General features: G+C 41.6%; 1 protein-coding gene across 5 annotated transcripts in view; it reads right to left on the reverse strand.

Annotated features, from left to right (window-relative positions):
- Positions 1 to 15,747, reverse strand: part of LOC115760482 (obscurin) — a 236,881-nt gene that overhangs the window by 105,086 nt on the left and 116,048 nt on the right. For all 5 annotated transcript variants that reach the window (XM_030701819.1, XM_030701818.1, XM_030701821.1 and 2 more), the window contains one exon: positions 8,414 to 9,274. In XM_030701819.1, the coding sequence (XP_030557679.1) occupies positions 8,414 to 9,274 (861 nt within the window). The remainder of the gene's footprint in view (positions 1 to 8,413; positions 9,275 to 15,747) is intronic.

Genomic DNA, 15,747 nt, shown 5'->3' on the forward strand with positions numbered 1-15,747 from the left:
CTTGGATCTTCGCTCATATTTCGCTTGTCGCTCCAGAATCCATAGGACTTTCCCAATGTGTTTTCCCTTATCACAGTGTCTTTAAAGAAAACAGTTCAACGACAAAGTTGCGAGTCATTTTCGACGGCTCAGCAGCTACCTCAGGATATTTATTAAATGAACTATTGAAGGCTGGTCCACAAGATAAAGTTACATATGGAACAAAGCCAGCCTTATTCCTCTCTGTCTGTGCTATGCATCAGCTGTCTATGGATGAAGAAATTAATTTTCCAATTGGATCTCGTATTCTGCGGCGTGACTTCTACGTTGAAGACCTCATTTCAAGGGATGACTCAATTCTTAATCCGACGGCTGCAATCCTGGCAAGTGAGGCTTGAAGTTGCGAAAGAGTTTCTCAAATAATACTGCTATACTGGAAGGGATACCCGAAGAGGACGGAATCTTTTCTAAAGTTTGATGATGGGAGCGACATCACCAAAACTGTTGGACTCGCTTGGGACTCAGCGTCGGATCAGTTGCTGTTTTCTTTCTCATTTACTCAGCAGAGATCCAAACCATATAAAATATCAATTATTTCGACTATAACTCGCTTGTATGACCTGCCTGGACTTATAGAGCTATAATTTTCTTGCAGCAGATTTGGAAGGAGAAGCTTGATTAGGACGAGAGCCTGCCATTATCACTAGGAACAGGGAACTAGGAACTAGGAACAGCAGGGCATGATTTTTGCTGCAATTTTGAGAAAGCACAGTTTCTTTAATTTCCTCGTCTCATGTCAATTCCTGCAGCAGAGTTAGAAGTTCACGATTTTTGTCACGCCATCGAAGCGTGTGGGGCCTAAGTCTACGTCATTTTCCGACGATCATCAGCCAGTTGTCAGCTGTTGTGTTCCAAATCGCGAGAAGCTTTTTTAAAAACAATCACAGTTCCAAAGCTAGAGCTCTGTGGCGCCGTCTTATTATTTAACTCTTTGATTTAAAATTCTATTGCTGGTCGGATTCTTCTGTATGCATTTCCTGGATAAAGATCGAGCCCTGAAAGCTCAATGTCTTTGTAGCTAATCGTGTTATAGCAGTTCTAGAGCTAACTAATGGCATGGAATGCCGATACGTTCCCACTTCACTCAATCCGGCAGGTCCACTGCCGAGAGAATTTACACACACTGAATTAAGTCAATCGTCACTGTGGTTCGACGGCCCAGAGTTTCTATATGGAAATCATTTGGACTGGCCTGCTCCAGAAAGGCCAGAGCTGGAACTAAGAAAGAAGGCCCTTGTTGCATCATCTCCCTTCGTTGATATACCTGCCACTTGCAAATACGTTCATACACAGCAGCAGGCTTCCTGGACTAACAGTGCGTGACATACAAGCTGGGACCTATTTCTTACTGAGGCTCATCCAGAGAGCACACCTGCATTAAATCAACTTATAAACCGAGAAGTGTTGATAAGCCATCCAGTTGAATCGCATCACTTAAGTTCGGCATTCTAAGATTTGGTGGGCGCTTAGAAAACTCTTCGCTGGATTTCGAAGTTCGCCATCCAATAGTTCACCCGCGGCAACATCCCATCACAGATTCATTTATCATCATTCATCAAGGTTTCACAATCGGGACTTACACGCTGGTCCACCGGCACTTCTGGCCCATATTCGTTTTCAGTATTAGCCGATTGGTGGAAGGAAGACCGTATCCAAGGTGGTTGGGAAATGTGTGAGATGCTTTCGTGCCAAGCCTTGATTAGCAGAGAATATAATGGCTGATCCTCCCTAAGAACGTTTGACTGCTTGTAGACCCTTTGAAATCTATGGCGTTCGCTATTGTTGACTATTTTTCTATAAGCCATATGTACGAAGTAAAGCTCCAGTCAAATCCAGTAGCTAACGCTACCAACTTTGTCGGCGCCAAGAACGAGCTTCTGGACCTCAAGCGTCTATTTATCAGTTGCAATTATATTGACTCAGTGCACAAGTTTTGGGAGGATGCAGTGAAGACAGCGAAGCATCATTTTTATGGTGCTGCTGGCTCTCGTGTTCTCAACTTCAAGGAGCTTCGCACCCTAGTCTGACAAATAGCATCGATAATTAACGATAATTAACAGCAGACCTAGATTTGGTCATTTCAGCTAATTTCTTTATTCAATTCAACCGTCTGGATGGCTGACAACGCGTAATATACCTCCAACACCCTTTTTGGTTCCGCTGGCGTGAAGAATATTTAATGTTGCTTCAGCAGCGCTCCAAATGGCGTACTCCGAAACCAGTTCTATACGTCAACTATCTAGCCCTCGTAAAGGATGAAAATTTGCCTCTAAGGTGGCCACTGGCGAGAAACACGGACCTTGCCGTGCGAAAGGATGAAGTCGCTCGCGTAGCCATCTTGCGCACTGCAAGAGGAGAGCATCGGTGTTGATAAAATTCAATTAGCTGGAGCAGGGTGCCGCAAATACGTGGCTTGTAAATGTAATTATATATTGATGTGTTCCTTAATAACCTTTGTGTTTCCTAACCGATCTTGGTGCAATTTTCCGCAGTAAGCCTTATTACTTAGTTAGGGCAGTATGCCTTTCGATTTAATTATAATTTTAGTCCAGGCAAGGATCCAATTATATATTTAAATTTGATTTTTTAAATTTGACGGCGTTGTAGAGCGAAAGCTCCGAGGTAAACTTACGAAAGCTCTACAGATGCCGAGCTGATAAGAAACGATCGTGGTGTCTGTGACGAGGAGAATGATGAAAGTGTTCAGCCAAGCCCCAATAGTAATAACATCAATCAAAATAATTAAAAGAAAACAAGGATTAACATGAAGTCACACAAACTTGAATATATTTGAATAAAATCTGTTTTCTAATAAACTAGACATGAAGTCGACCGAAGCAATGCTTGAAACTCGAATAAAGCTAATTATTAAGAAAAAGACCAAGGAAAGAGGATTTATTGAATTTAAATCGAAAATCGATTACATTTTAACATGGCGAAGAGAGCGAGGCAAGGTCGTTACACGGTGAAGCTGAACAGCAGCTGTGGTGAAGCGATCCCAGTAGTAAGGTAAGGTAACGATTTTTATGTACATTTTTTTTCCGGTGTTCGGAGGAATGTACACAATCAATAAAATAAGAATCAAATCAAAGACAAAAAAAGAAAGAGGAAATAAATCCGAACAGGAGTAACCTGAGTACCTGAGTTCAGGTACCAAGAAAAAAAAAGGGAAATAGGAAGGGAAAAAAATACAAAAAGGATGGATACGGTTACGGACACGGATACGGTTAGTGCGAACATCCAGGGGTGGGCTTGCGCTGGATCCACTAACGGCGAAAAGAACAATCGCTCGTTAGTTCGGGCTGAGTGAGCTAGGGTTGCTTGGAGATTTGCGTCGTCGGTTGGCAAACTTCGTTTCCGAGAGTTCGCACTCGACCAACTTGGCTGCCGAGCTGGAGGCCAAGTATACGTGACTTTCGGAAGATGAGCCCCAGTCCGAACCCACCGAATGGGATAGTCGATCCATATCCAAGTAACATTCCGGACCACATCTAAGTACCCCCGGCCTGCTCGAGGTCCTGGCGATCCCGAGCTATCGGGGCCGCGAAAAGGGCTATAAAAGTTAGGTCGGGAACATTTCGCTCTGCCGAGGGCTCCCCGATAGTATCAACCCGCCCACTAACAGAAATGAGGGGACACTTCATGGTCCCAAACGAGTTACGAAGTGGGGTATGCGATTCGAAGGGTAGGCCGATCCGCTGTCCTTGGTGGAATCTATCTAGGACATGTTAGTGACATGTCATGGTCCGTGTGTAAAGACATTATTATTGGAATTCTTCTTGCTTGTTCTTCTTGTTCAAAAAGGACGTGGTAGACCTGCGGGCATTAATACACCATGCTGACTACAGCCCTGAACCTAAACTGTATGTGCGGAGACTACCGGAACAGCCCCGAGGTCATTGCCGATGGAACGGGAAGACGCTGCAAACAGGATGATCGGCCAAAAACCGGGGCCACTGGCCAGACGGCTTCGAATATGTTTCCGAGGGGGGCAAAAGGATAATTAATAATAATCCCAATCCCCAGGTCGTCTTTTTTGTGCAATGCTGCACTGGATGAGCATTTGCCAAGAATTTTGTAGGCGACCGCCTCAGAGAAACGAGCAGCGGCTAAAGTGGCAAAGAGTGAAGCAATCTAGAAAATGCGAACCAGGATACGCTAGCGGACGGATCAGAGTTGGATATCGTAGGAATAACAGGCAAAGGTCAGACTTGCTGGTCGCACGGTAAGCTTGCCTCTATTGAAAATGCCGTCAATGCTAGACCAGCTGATCCTAGGGATGGACTTCCTCCATGCAATAAGCAGGATACGTTGCGTATCACAATGGGGAGAACAAAAATTCAGGAGACGCAACAATTTGCCCCGCGGAGATAATCCCGAAGGCGAGATCAATAATTCGGGAACGGGCAAGTTCTCCGAGGAGAGAGTTCTGAAGGCGCGGTCGGGCAATAATAGTGTGTCCAGGGTACGTCGAGAGAAAGGGGGGAAAGAAAGGAGACGAAAGAAGTCAGCGAAGGCGGGGATCCAAGCATCACGTGTGGATCGGCACCAAATAGCGCGAAGGATAGCTGAGCGGAAAGGGTAGCTGAGTCCCACGGGCAGAAGATCGTGTCGAAGGACGAGCCCATAAAATAGGAGTTCTACTTATGGAACCCCTTAATGCAACGAGTCATCGACGAACAAGTGGAGGAACTGCTTAGGGTTGGAGCTATCGAGCCATCCCGAAGCCCGTACAGCGTGCCGATCGTGCTTGTGAAGAAGAAAATAGGGGAATAGCTAGTGTGCATTGATTACAGGCAGCTCAGCTCGCATTCGGATTCAGATGCATGCCCAGTATCGACGCTAAATGTAAAACGAGGATACTGAAAACTCTCAATGGACTAAATGCATGCTGGAAAAGGTGATCAAGGAACCAGGCACAAAGCACAAAGGTACTACTGGTCGGGATGTTCCGGGATGCCGAACGTCACGTAATATGTTGTGTATCAAAAAATAAAGGTATAACTAATGAGACCGGTCGGGCGATGTAGACACGCAGCTGAGGGAACTTTGGGCCCTCCACTGCGCCGACTTCGTAGGCCCCTTACCACGGTCGAAGCACGGGAGTACGATGTTTTTGGTATTCCACGACGCGTTCAGTAAGTCGGTGGAATTGCTCCCCTTGAGGAAGCGGCACAACACCTACAGAGGCAGTTCCGAGAGCGAATACTCTTTCGATTCGGAGTCCCTCGCACATTCGTGTGCGACTGCAAAGTGCAGTTAATCAGCCGGACGTTCAAGACTTTCCTGAGTTTCATCGGCGTAGAGGTGCAATACACAGAAACGTACACCTACAGAGGCAGTTCCATGAGCGAATACTCTTTCGATTCGGAGTCACTCGCACATTCGTGTGCGACTGCAAAGTGCAGTTAATCAGCCGGACGTTCAAGACTTTCCTGAGTTTCATCGGCGTAGAGGTGCAATACACAGAAACGTACACCTACAGAGGCAGTTCCATGAGCGAATACTCTTTCGATTCGGAGTCACTCGCACATTCGTGTGCGACTGCAAGGTGCAGTTTATCAGCCGGACGTTCAAGACTTTCATGAGTTTCATCGGCGTAGAGGTGCAATACACAGAAACGTACACCTACAGAGGCAGTTCCATGAGCGAATACTCTTTCGATTCGGAGTCACTCGCACATTCGTGTGCGACTGCAAGGTGCAGTTTATCAGCCGGACGTTCAAGACTTTCATGAGTTTCATCGGCGTAGAGGTGCAATACACAGCAACGTACATCTCTCGGGAAAATACAGCCGAACGGACGAACCGGACGGTCAAGAGGAAGATAGCTTAGCTCATAGAAGAGCACCAATGTCCGTGGGACGAAATGTTACCAGAAATAGTGGTAGCCGTGAACACGAGCGTGGCCGATTCAACCTGATTCTCCCCTGCCTTCTTAGTATAAGGAGTATTACGCCAGAGGAGAAGGCCGGGCGTCTGAGGGAAGTATTCGACACCCTCCTTCACAACTTGCGTCACAACTTCCGGAACAAGGGGAGGTACAATAATTTACATCGGAGGGTAAGGCGACCAACTATCACAGAGTGGGTGTGGCAACGCCAACATCAGCTTTCCAAGTCCGCCGATGGATTCGCAGCAAAAGTGGCATGATCCCTACCGGGCTGTGAAGTTCGCGCCTCATTTCGAGTGCTTGCCCAGCCGAAACACTATCACGGGCCTGTCCGAGACGATGTCCAAAGAGGCCCCAGCGAAGATGCAAAATAGCTTAATAAGGATTGTAATAATTAACATACTAGCTAGTTGTAAGAAGAGTCCTTTTGTAAGCTGCACCATAGGGAACATGAGCTAACAAGCAATATTGTACTATAGGGAGGATGGATAAAACGGTTGTTAACATAAGCTAATAAACTGTAATTATTAATACACCTTCAGGGAATGGACAACTTCAACAAAACGACCGCAAACGAGATGGAGTAAGAGGTCGATGTTTGTTGGACACAAGTCGATCATGGGGCCACCAAGAACTCGTCTGGCTCGAGGCGAAAAACCAACCCAACCGAAGCTTTAGCAATTCGTCCTCCGCCACTTGTCTCTAGGACCATGGACATGATCTTGGGCAACTCGCCATCACCACTGGTCCGCTCCGAATGAAAGAATCTAGAGGAGCCAACCGATGATATCGAGAGGTGGGAACCTGGCCTCGAAGAGCTGGTGGGCTTGGTGGAGCCCGCCCCATAAGAATAGCGAACGCTCCTCGCGAGGATGTGCTCACGCCCCAAGGGTGGAAGAAGTAAGTAATGTAGATAAACTTATTTTTAAGAGCAATACCAAGGAAAAAGGATTCCATGTATTAAAGTAGAAAATCGATTACATTTTAAGTTTAGTTAAAGGCAACTCTGACTCCTAAAATGACTAGAGGAGGAGCAGACGAGTAAGTAGGCTTGAGTTAGAGCGGCGAAGAGACCGTGAGAGGGAATATAATTTCTTGGGGCACCCGAAGATGGGATGGAATGGAGTTCAATTTAAATGAGTTCTAGCTGCTGTGAAAAATTGTTTATGAAATTTGTATCTGTGTTGCTGATTTTTGCGAGAAAGCTACTAACAACAGCCCCTATCACTGGGTCAAGGTATAAGATATTAAGACTCAAAATTACTAGCGCATTGTAAAGTGCAAAGTAGCTGACAAATATATTTTAAAGCCGCATAGGTGAATACAAAATACGTATGATCCAAGGCGTCATCAAGTATTGTTCACTATAAGACAAGACAAAAAAACGAATCCCAGCGGTTTAGTGCCTCACCTGCTAACTTGGTTGCTATCGCAACCCAGCAGACTTTTTCTTAATCTTCCGTGGTTATCTTCCTACACAAGATGATTGTCAGCGACATAGATTCCTCTCTTCTATTGGATCGTTTTCAATTCAGTGTTTCTTCTAGATTTACCAGAAACTATATACCCTTATGACTATAGTAAAAAGTCTGGATATCGTGTTCTTTGCAGAACGCTCTCTTCCCTTAATTCGACTGTTGTTTTCAGAATACCTTTCGGTATTCACAGACTTCGATTAGCTAGGAGTTGGAGCATAGTTTGTAAGACAGAATACTACAAATATATTTTAAAAAATGTATTGTTAACACCGTTTTCTTTCTATATGCGATAATTATTTTTATTTTTCATCTCTTCACTGACAGTGGTTTAATTATTTCTTTGCATTTGAGAGGGTGAGAAATGTCTCAGCTTCAGAAGATGACATACTCAGATACCCAGATTTCAACCTCAAATTAACAATGGATGCTTCTGCGTACAGCATTGGTGCGGTATTTTCGCAAGAGGGAAGGTCCATTTGTATGAATTCAAGAATATTGAAAGAATGTGAAACCCATAATGCTACTAATAAAAGAAAGTTAGGGGCCATAGTCTAGGCACTAGGGAAGGCTCAGCAGTACCTATACGGTGCACGCGACATAAACATTTACATAGAAAAAATATCAAATAGATATTGGGGGAACACTACCTTCCAAAAATGACAAGGCTTGCGAAAGAAATATAACAGGCACCCGAAGAAACAGGTTCTCGGAGAGACTCCAGCCCCATCATACTCCGGTGAAATGTTGTACATTGACATCTTTTCAACCGAAAGAAAACAATTCCTGACGAGCATGGTCAAATTTAAAAAATTCATTCTTTGGTGCAGCCACAACAATCATGTACGATAGCAGACGTAAAAACGACCATCGTCCAGCTTATGAATTTTTTCCCTAAAACCAATCATTTACTGCGATAATAAGGCATCATTAAGCACCGAAACAATCACCTGGTTGTTGTAGGAGAAATGTTTTTGTTAAGTATATTAATTTATTATTGTACTCACAGTTAACAGTCACAGAACAGCTGTCTTCCAGTATTCCATAATCATTCATTATTTTACAACAGTAGTTTCCTTGGCTATTAACGGAAACGTCATTAAGAACTAATTTATAATTATTTCCATCAATTGATTGGTGACAATCGTTACGGTTTTCGTCGATTTCAATACCATCAATAAACCATTTTGTATGCGGACGAGGGTAGGCATCTATTCCAACTACGAGTTCAACATTAGACTCGCCTTCCTGCACAGTAATATTGTGTAATTTTTTTGTTAGTTCTGGAGTACATTTCATAAGTAATTGCGTTTCGCTAGTTGCTGAGCCGTGCTCGTTTACTGCCTTAACGGAATATTTTCCAGCATCGACTCGAGTGGCACCAGTAATTTTTAAAGTGTAAGTATTCCCGTCACAATCCATTTTATATTTTGTGTCGGTCAATTTTATTTCAGTATTATCGTGATACCAAGTTAGTTTTGGTTCGGGGAATGCATCTACTCGCACTGACATATTTACAGTTTCTTTTTCGCCGTGAATATATTCACTTTCCAAACATTTTACAAATATTGGTTTGGATTTAACTGTACAGTTCCAATACTCTGAAGTTTGACTCAGATCATTTGTGGCTTTAATAGAATAATGTCCAGATTGAGATAGTTTAACGTCAGAAATTTCGATAAAAACTTTTGTTGATCCTTTTCCAATTGAAGTAGATGAAATTTTTATATTACTTTCATCCGATACATCCTTTCCATTTTTGGTTATACTAAAACTTGGCTGTGGGGATCCTTCAACATCTATTTCCATGCGTACTGTTTCACCAGCTAAGCAAGCGATATCCTCAATTTTCTTTATTTTGGGAGGAGCTGAAATATTAAAAGAATCATTAAATGTATTGAAAATCGACAAGCAAATAATAATAATATGAAGAATAGCACTGCAATCTGTCGAATTGCTATTTAAATTCTTGTTTTCTACTATACATACATCCACAAAAACAAAGCCACGCACGGCTCTTGATGATCTAATGGCTTTCGCCTCATGCTTAGCCCTGATTTTAACCAATTGCTTGGGAAAGCATCAAGTTATCGATTATCGGAGACAAATTCGTACTGCGCGGGTACTAGGAGAACCCACGTTCAAAATTTCAAGAGTTCAGATATTTATTAATTTTTTATTTGCTTTGTGTGGTCGGAGATGCTTCCTTTTGTCAGTTACTTCCATTTTCACAAAAACAATAAATCCTTTTAACGCGTTTTCAATGGGTACATAAGTAGTATCAAAATGAAAATATTAACAGGTAAGTTGTAATTGCTATGTATATGGTTAGTGTACTTGTTTTTATTTTCATATACTATAATTATATAAGTAAGTTAAATACGCTTATGTATTTTCATAGATTCTGGGATCAGGACAGCCAAATTACTTAACATATGGCTTTTGGTTTTCCAGATATGTAGGAAAATTGAAAACTCGAAATTACTGAAGAAAATATTTCTACATTTTTTAAGTTTTTAGTGGTGTAGCGGCGATTGGCGGTTACATTGCGCCTTGGTGTCCGGCCGTGGGAGCATCATGGCATTCTCGCAGCACCCTTTGTCGTCGATCACTAGCCACACACAGTTTCCAGGGAATGTGATCCTCGTCGTCCGTCTGCTGCCGCAAATGTCTATATAGTCAATAAGCTTGGCCGGCTCTTCGGCGATCCTGGCACGCATATTCGCGACCCATTTTCAGAAAGACTTGGCCACCACATCAGCCACGACGTTGAGCTTTCCTTGACAGTAGTGGTTTTCAAACTAGACCACAAGCTCACCAGGCATCGTTTGCGTCAGCACTGTACCGAGACCATATTTAAGTCTGCAAGACGAATCTTACAGAAGAGTCCATACAAGCCAACACAGGGGCTATCCTCCTGTTTCTCAACCCATGACCATTTCCGTCCCTTCTTTAGAAGCGCTGTCAGCGGATGTACCTGAGTCGCGAAGTTGGGCACGAAACTCCTTTACTACCAAGCCATCCCGAGACACTACCGCAACTCCTTAGAATTAGTCGGGGCCATAAAGTTATGAAGCGCCTCCACCTTCTCCGAATCGGTACGTATTCCCTACCCGCTTATCACAGGTCCAAGATAGACCAGCCTCTCCCTAAAAAAGACTAAGGCTGGCTGCCCTTAGCATATCTCCATCAAATGCTCGTCGTGTTATTGTCGTTCGCCCCTATCACCACAATATCGTCTAGCTAGGCGAACGCATGAGGCTCCATCAGGGCACCATTACCGTGTCTAACATCCGCTGGACGGTCGTACATGCTGAATGGAGTTCAAATGGTATCTTTGTTCGTGAAACTGCGAGGGACCCCGGTGTCAATTCTCGCAGGCTTCGTCCGCCCGCCGATCATCACTGTCCTCCATAGTTTTACGCTACCAGGACTCACGCAGTTCTTTAACTCGTTAAGCTGTTTCCTGTTTCGTACCGTGTTCATTCATGAGCTGCTCGAGATTGAGATTAGTCAGTCCACGGCGACGGTACCCTTTAGTTAGCAAGACAAACGTTCACTCTACATGTGGAAACACTTGGAGAATACGTGGCGCACATCCAGGGCAGCAGAGTCTACCTTCAGCGCTCGATGAAAATATCCATCAAAATATCCATCAATTACCCACTCTTACGACTAATACAATATAATTAACAATCCTTATAATATAAATATTATAAGGATCCGTGAGGTGGCTACCATAGTAGCCGCTTTTCACTTTAATGGGTATTTTTTTTCTTGGCATATATTTTCTCATTTCTTTCCTGTAAGCACAAAATATTTATATAGATTTTTTTCGCAATAAAAATTTATGTACTCTAGGATTACTTTTTCCTCTAAATATTCCGTTATTCCAGTAGTATCCGGAATTGGTGAATTTTCCTTAACTCCAATCTGGTGAAAGACACTTTTAAAATTTAAAACGGAAAAACAACACCTATTATCTAAAAACTTCAAACAGTTCTCAATGAGAAGCAATAAAAAATTATCCTTTATAATTGAATTGTTCAAGCCTCGATAATTGACACACATTCAGAGATCTCTTGACTTCTTTTTCACAAGTACCAAAAGGGAAGCATAAGGAGATTCACTAGGGCGAATGAATTATTATAAAACGTCCTTTATAATTTCTGCCTCTTTGTCTCTCATAATAAGACAAGCGTCGTGAATTGCAGTAGAATGATGTTATATCCGTTACTTTAACAGGCATGTTATATTTATGGGGCACTGTAAAATCACATTCTTGATACATATAGAGTTCTAATTAGTTCCTTACATTGTTATGCAAAAGATTTTATAAGTCAATGCTGAACAAAGATGAACTGTTCGAATAAACGGTTTAATTCATTATAAAATTAAGGGGTGGTGATCTATATATTTTTTATGGTATATTTTTTTTATTAAGATAATTTTACTTCAAATCTTTCTAAAGCATCTCTTTTTATTAATATAGGTAGAGGTAATGACTTGTCAGCTACAATTTTAAGTGAAATAAGCATTCATGAGAAAGTCAATCCGGCATTTCAACTTTCCACATATTGGGATAGGCCATCCACCTAATCCATGGTGACTTAAGATTTTAATTTGATCTTTTTGGTATTAATGTCTTATAAATAAAGCTTACTGGACCGTATCAAATAACCTAAAAACACTTTTAATTTTTTTTTCAGCAAACGGAACTTATAATTGTATCAATTAAATTGCTAATTCTGCTTTTATAGTATTGCGCTTCGGACACCGTGCATACTGATTATCCAAACTCCGACACTTAACACACGCCCCATTTGGCCTGTTCTGCTAACTGCACTCCCTCATCATATACCAAGCCCACGGCAATTGTAACGTAGTGTCTAACAGGTTCATTGCTGTTGATTTGCTGCACTATTGCCATTATTCGTCCTTTTGCCATTTCGCTGCTACGACTAGGTAACTCAGCGGTTTCATTTCGAATCTTCCCGTATTAACTTATCTTGTCGCGCAACTCATAAAAAGAACGGAAAACAGCATGGCTGCTGCCGCGCATTGATTCCTTCACTTGAGGCCAAGTCTGCCCGCGCTGCAATGCTGCAGATTGCAAAATAGAACTAAAATGCGCTTTCGCCTTTCCCGATTTTATGCGCCACCAACTGCTTGCCTATATACCATGTTGTTACCTTCTATTCGAATATTTTAAGCAGTTCGCAATGCACTTCTAGGTCAATGGTCTATGGTCTTCTTAGCGGAACCTGCTAGCAATTATTTAGTATCCATAATTGCCAGAAAAGCTGCAACCTAGAGTATCAATGTAACTGACATCAAGGCGCTTTGCCGCAATTTGCAAATCAGCCACCTCTTTTTCAGGTATGGATATGGCTAATTGTAACCTGGCTATACGCCCTCGGCTTTCCAATAATTTCGCCATCTCTTGCAATTGCTCCACCTCGAGCTCTTTTGATATTGCAGCGCGCTATGTGGTGAAATACTTTCAGCCAAGGTTGGGCGTATGTTTTTTGAAATGAAGCCACTATGTTTGTCTTCCGCTTTTTCACGTGCTTTGCTCTATTTTTTCCAAGAATTTAAGAGTTTTCTGTATCGTCGCCAACTAATGTTTTGTTTTTTGCCTCAAAAAAAAAAAAAAAATAGCATCCAATCTCCTCCTGCAGCTGAGGCCCTCTCCAAGGGAATAACCATAGCTGCTCTTAGAGCTGAACGTAATTGATGAACTGAGATGTTTTTGCCAATCTCGACACTATAAGCACTCGACAAGGAAATTAATTTACTCCTTACATTTTTCATTATTTCAGTGCATTTCATTGCTAGTAATTCAAAATATATGGATGTATTGAATTTGGAGACGGTATGGGTTGCTTATTATCTTATCATAATATTATATAGATACACTGATAACTTTTAAAATAAAATTTGATTGGTTGTCGATCTTGTAAGTTTTTATTTTTCTATTCTAATGTTTTATATGCTTAGCTTGTCCCTATCGCTTTGTAGACTAATAGTAATAGTAATATTTGATTAATAAGTAAACAAAAATAAATAAAAACGAAAAGGAAGGGCTATCTTCGGCACACCGAGGACTTAATACCCTTGCAGATCCAACATTTTCATTATGTTCATAGTGCTTTGCCCGTATTAAAGCATAACAAGGAAAATGGCAATGCCGAGTATGGATGAGATATCTTGAAAAAGAACAAGTTTTTCATACAACTTAATTTTAAACCGATCGGTTCTATGAAAGCTATATGATAGTAGTCCGATGTAAATAAGATTTTGCGTAAATGTAGGGAACATTGTGAAACCTATAAATAGCGAGTTTGGTCATGATATCCAGAAAAACAAAAAGTTTTGCATAAAAAAACTTTATTTTCGACCGATCGTTTCTATGGCAGCTATGTAAAATATTCGTTCGATGTTGATAGGATTTTGCATGTATACGAGTAGCATAGTAAAACTAATAAATGCCGAGTTTGGTCAAAATATCTTGATAATTAAAAAAGTGTTTTTATACAAGAACCTACTTTTCGACCGATCATTCCTATGGCAACTGATATAGTAGACGGATCCAGCCGGCTCTGACATATGCGTGGCTCTGACTCTGCGTGGAACAAAAGAGGGACTTTTGCAAAGTTTCATGACAACAGCTTTAGAACTGACACACTAGTTCGCATAGAAAGAGACAGACGGGCATGGCTATATCAACTTGCCTGTATTATTATTTATACTTAATGGGTCGGGGATGTCTCCTTTTTATGCGTTGCACATTTCACGACAAAATTATAAGCATCTTTTTAGTTTCGTCACAGAATATGACGTCATCCCAATACCCTGCTGGCTTCTCCAGGTGCATTTGCGCGAATGAAAACCGCGTTTTCATTATTAATGTTTGAAAGCAGGGGCTTCTTATGTGCAACGCGCGATATACAGGCATTAGAATTCACAAGCTTTCCTATTTTTTCATGGAAAACATTGACACCACTCTCTTGCTCAAGATCCCGTAAAATATTACTAATAGAAATTTGGGGATTTTTTCCAGCTTTTCTCAATATTTTCCGCTTGTCTCGATCAGATAGTTATCGCGGACACCCACTTGAGACCTTTGTATCTAGCCTATTTTCATTTTTTGCTCTGTCCATCTCGGATAATTCCATCACAGTTTTACCGATCTGGTGGTTATAATAAACTAACTGGGCAATATCAAAAACGGTTCTCTTCCCCGGCCTTTTTTGTTTGTCCACAAAGTTCAGCACACGCCCAAAATTTCATCGGAAAATGTTAAGAGATGAAGAGGCAATGTAAGAGGCAAAATATGAAAACTGAATTCTAACGGGATCTCATCAATTGCGAAATCGATGACAGTGGTTGTCAAAACAATTTCTTCACATTATTAAAAATGGATGCTTTTTATACCCTGAACGTAAAGTATATATATTCTTGATAAGCATCAATAGCCGAGTCGATCTAGCCATGTCCGTCTGTCTGTCCATCTGTCCGTCTATCCGTCCTGAACCCATTAAAAATGGGTACAAGGGTATATTTTATTTGTGCAAAATCCAAATGTATGTAACAGGCAGAAGGAAGCATCTCCCACCCCATAAAGTATATATATTCTTGATCAGCATCAATAGCCGAGTCGATCTAGCCATGTCCGTCTGTCTGTCCGTCCGTCCGTCCGTCCGTCCGTATGTATGAACACAAGGATCTCAGAACCTATAAGAGCTAGAGACTTGAAATTTGAGATGTAGATGCTCCTAGCTCCCGCGCAGATCGAGTTTGTTTCCGATAATCGATAACTTACTCCGTTTCCAAGCAATCGATAAAAATCTATATCGATATCCTGTTTTTTGGGCAATTTTGGTAAATAATAAGAGCTAGAGTCACCAAACTTGACATATAGCTTCTAAAATAGAATATGTATATGCATTTGATGTTGAAAGAAGAGGGTTCAGGGTATCCCCTAGTCGGGAGCTCCCGACTAGAACCTCTTGTTTTTATTTTAAAAAATTTTTTCGAGCAATGGATCTCAATATGTATGTTTTAAATCCTGAACCCATTGAAAATGGGTAAAAAGGGTATATTGTATTTGTGCAAAATGCAAATGTATGTAACAGGTAGAAGGAAGCATCTCCGACCCCATAGAGTATGTATATTCTTGATCAGCATCAATAGCCGAGTCGATCTAGCCATGTCGAGTTTGTTTCCGATAATCGATAACTTACTTCGTTTTCAAGCAATCAAGAAAAATCGATATCTATATCCTGTTTTTTGAGCAAATTGGGTTAATAATAAGAGCTAGAGTCACCAAACATGATAT

Source organism: Drosophila novamexicana, unplaced genomic scaffold (assembly GCF_003285875.2).
Source record: "Drosophila novamexicana strain 15010-1031.04,08,12 unplaced genomic scaffold, DnovRS2.1 tig00000458-arrow-arrow-pilon, whole genome shotgun sequence".
In the NCBI taxonomy this organism is placed as follows: Eukaryota; Metazoa; Arthropoda; class Insecta; order Diptera; family Drosophilidae; genus Drosophila; species Drosophila novamexicana.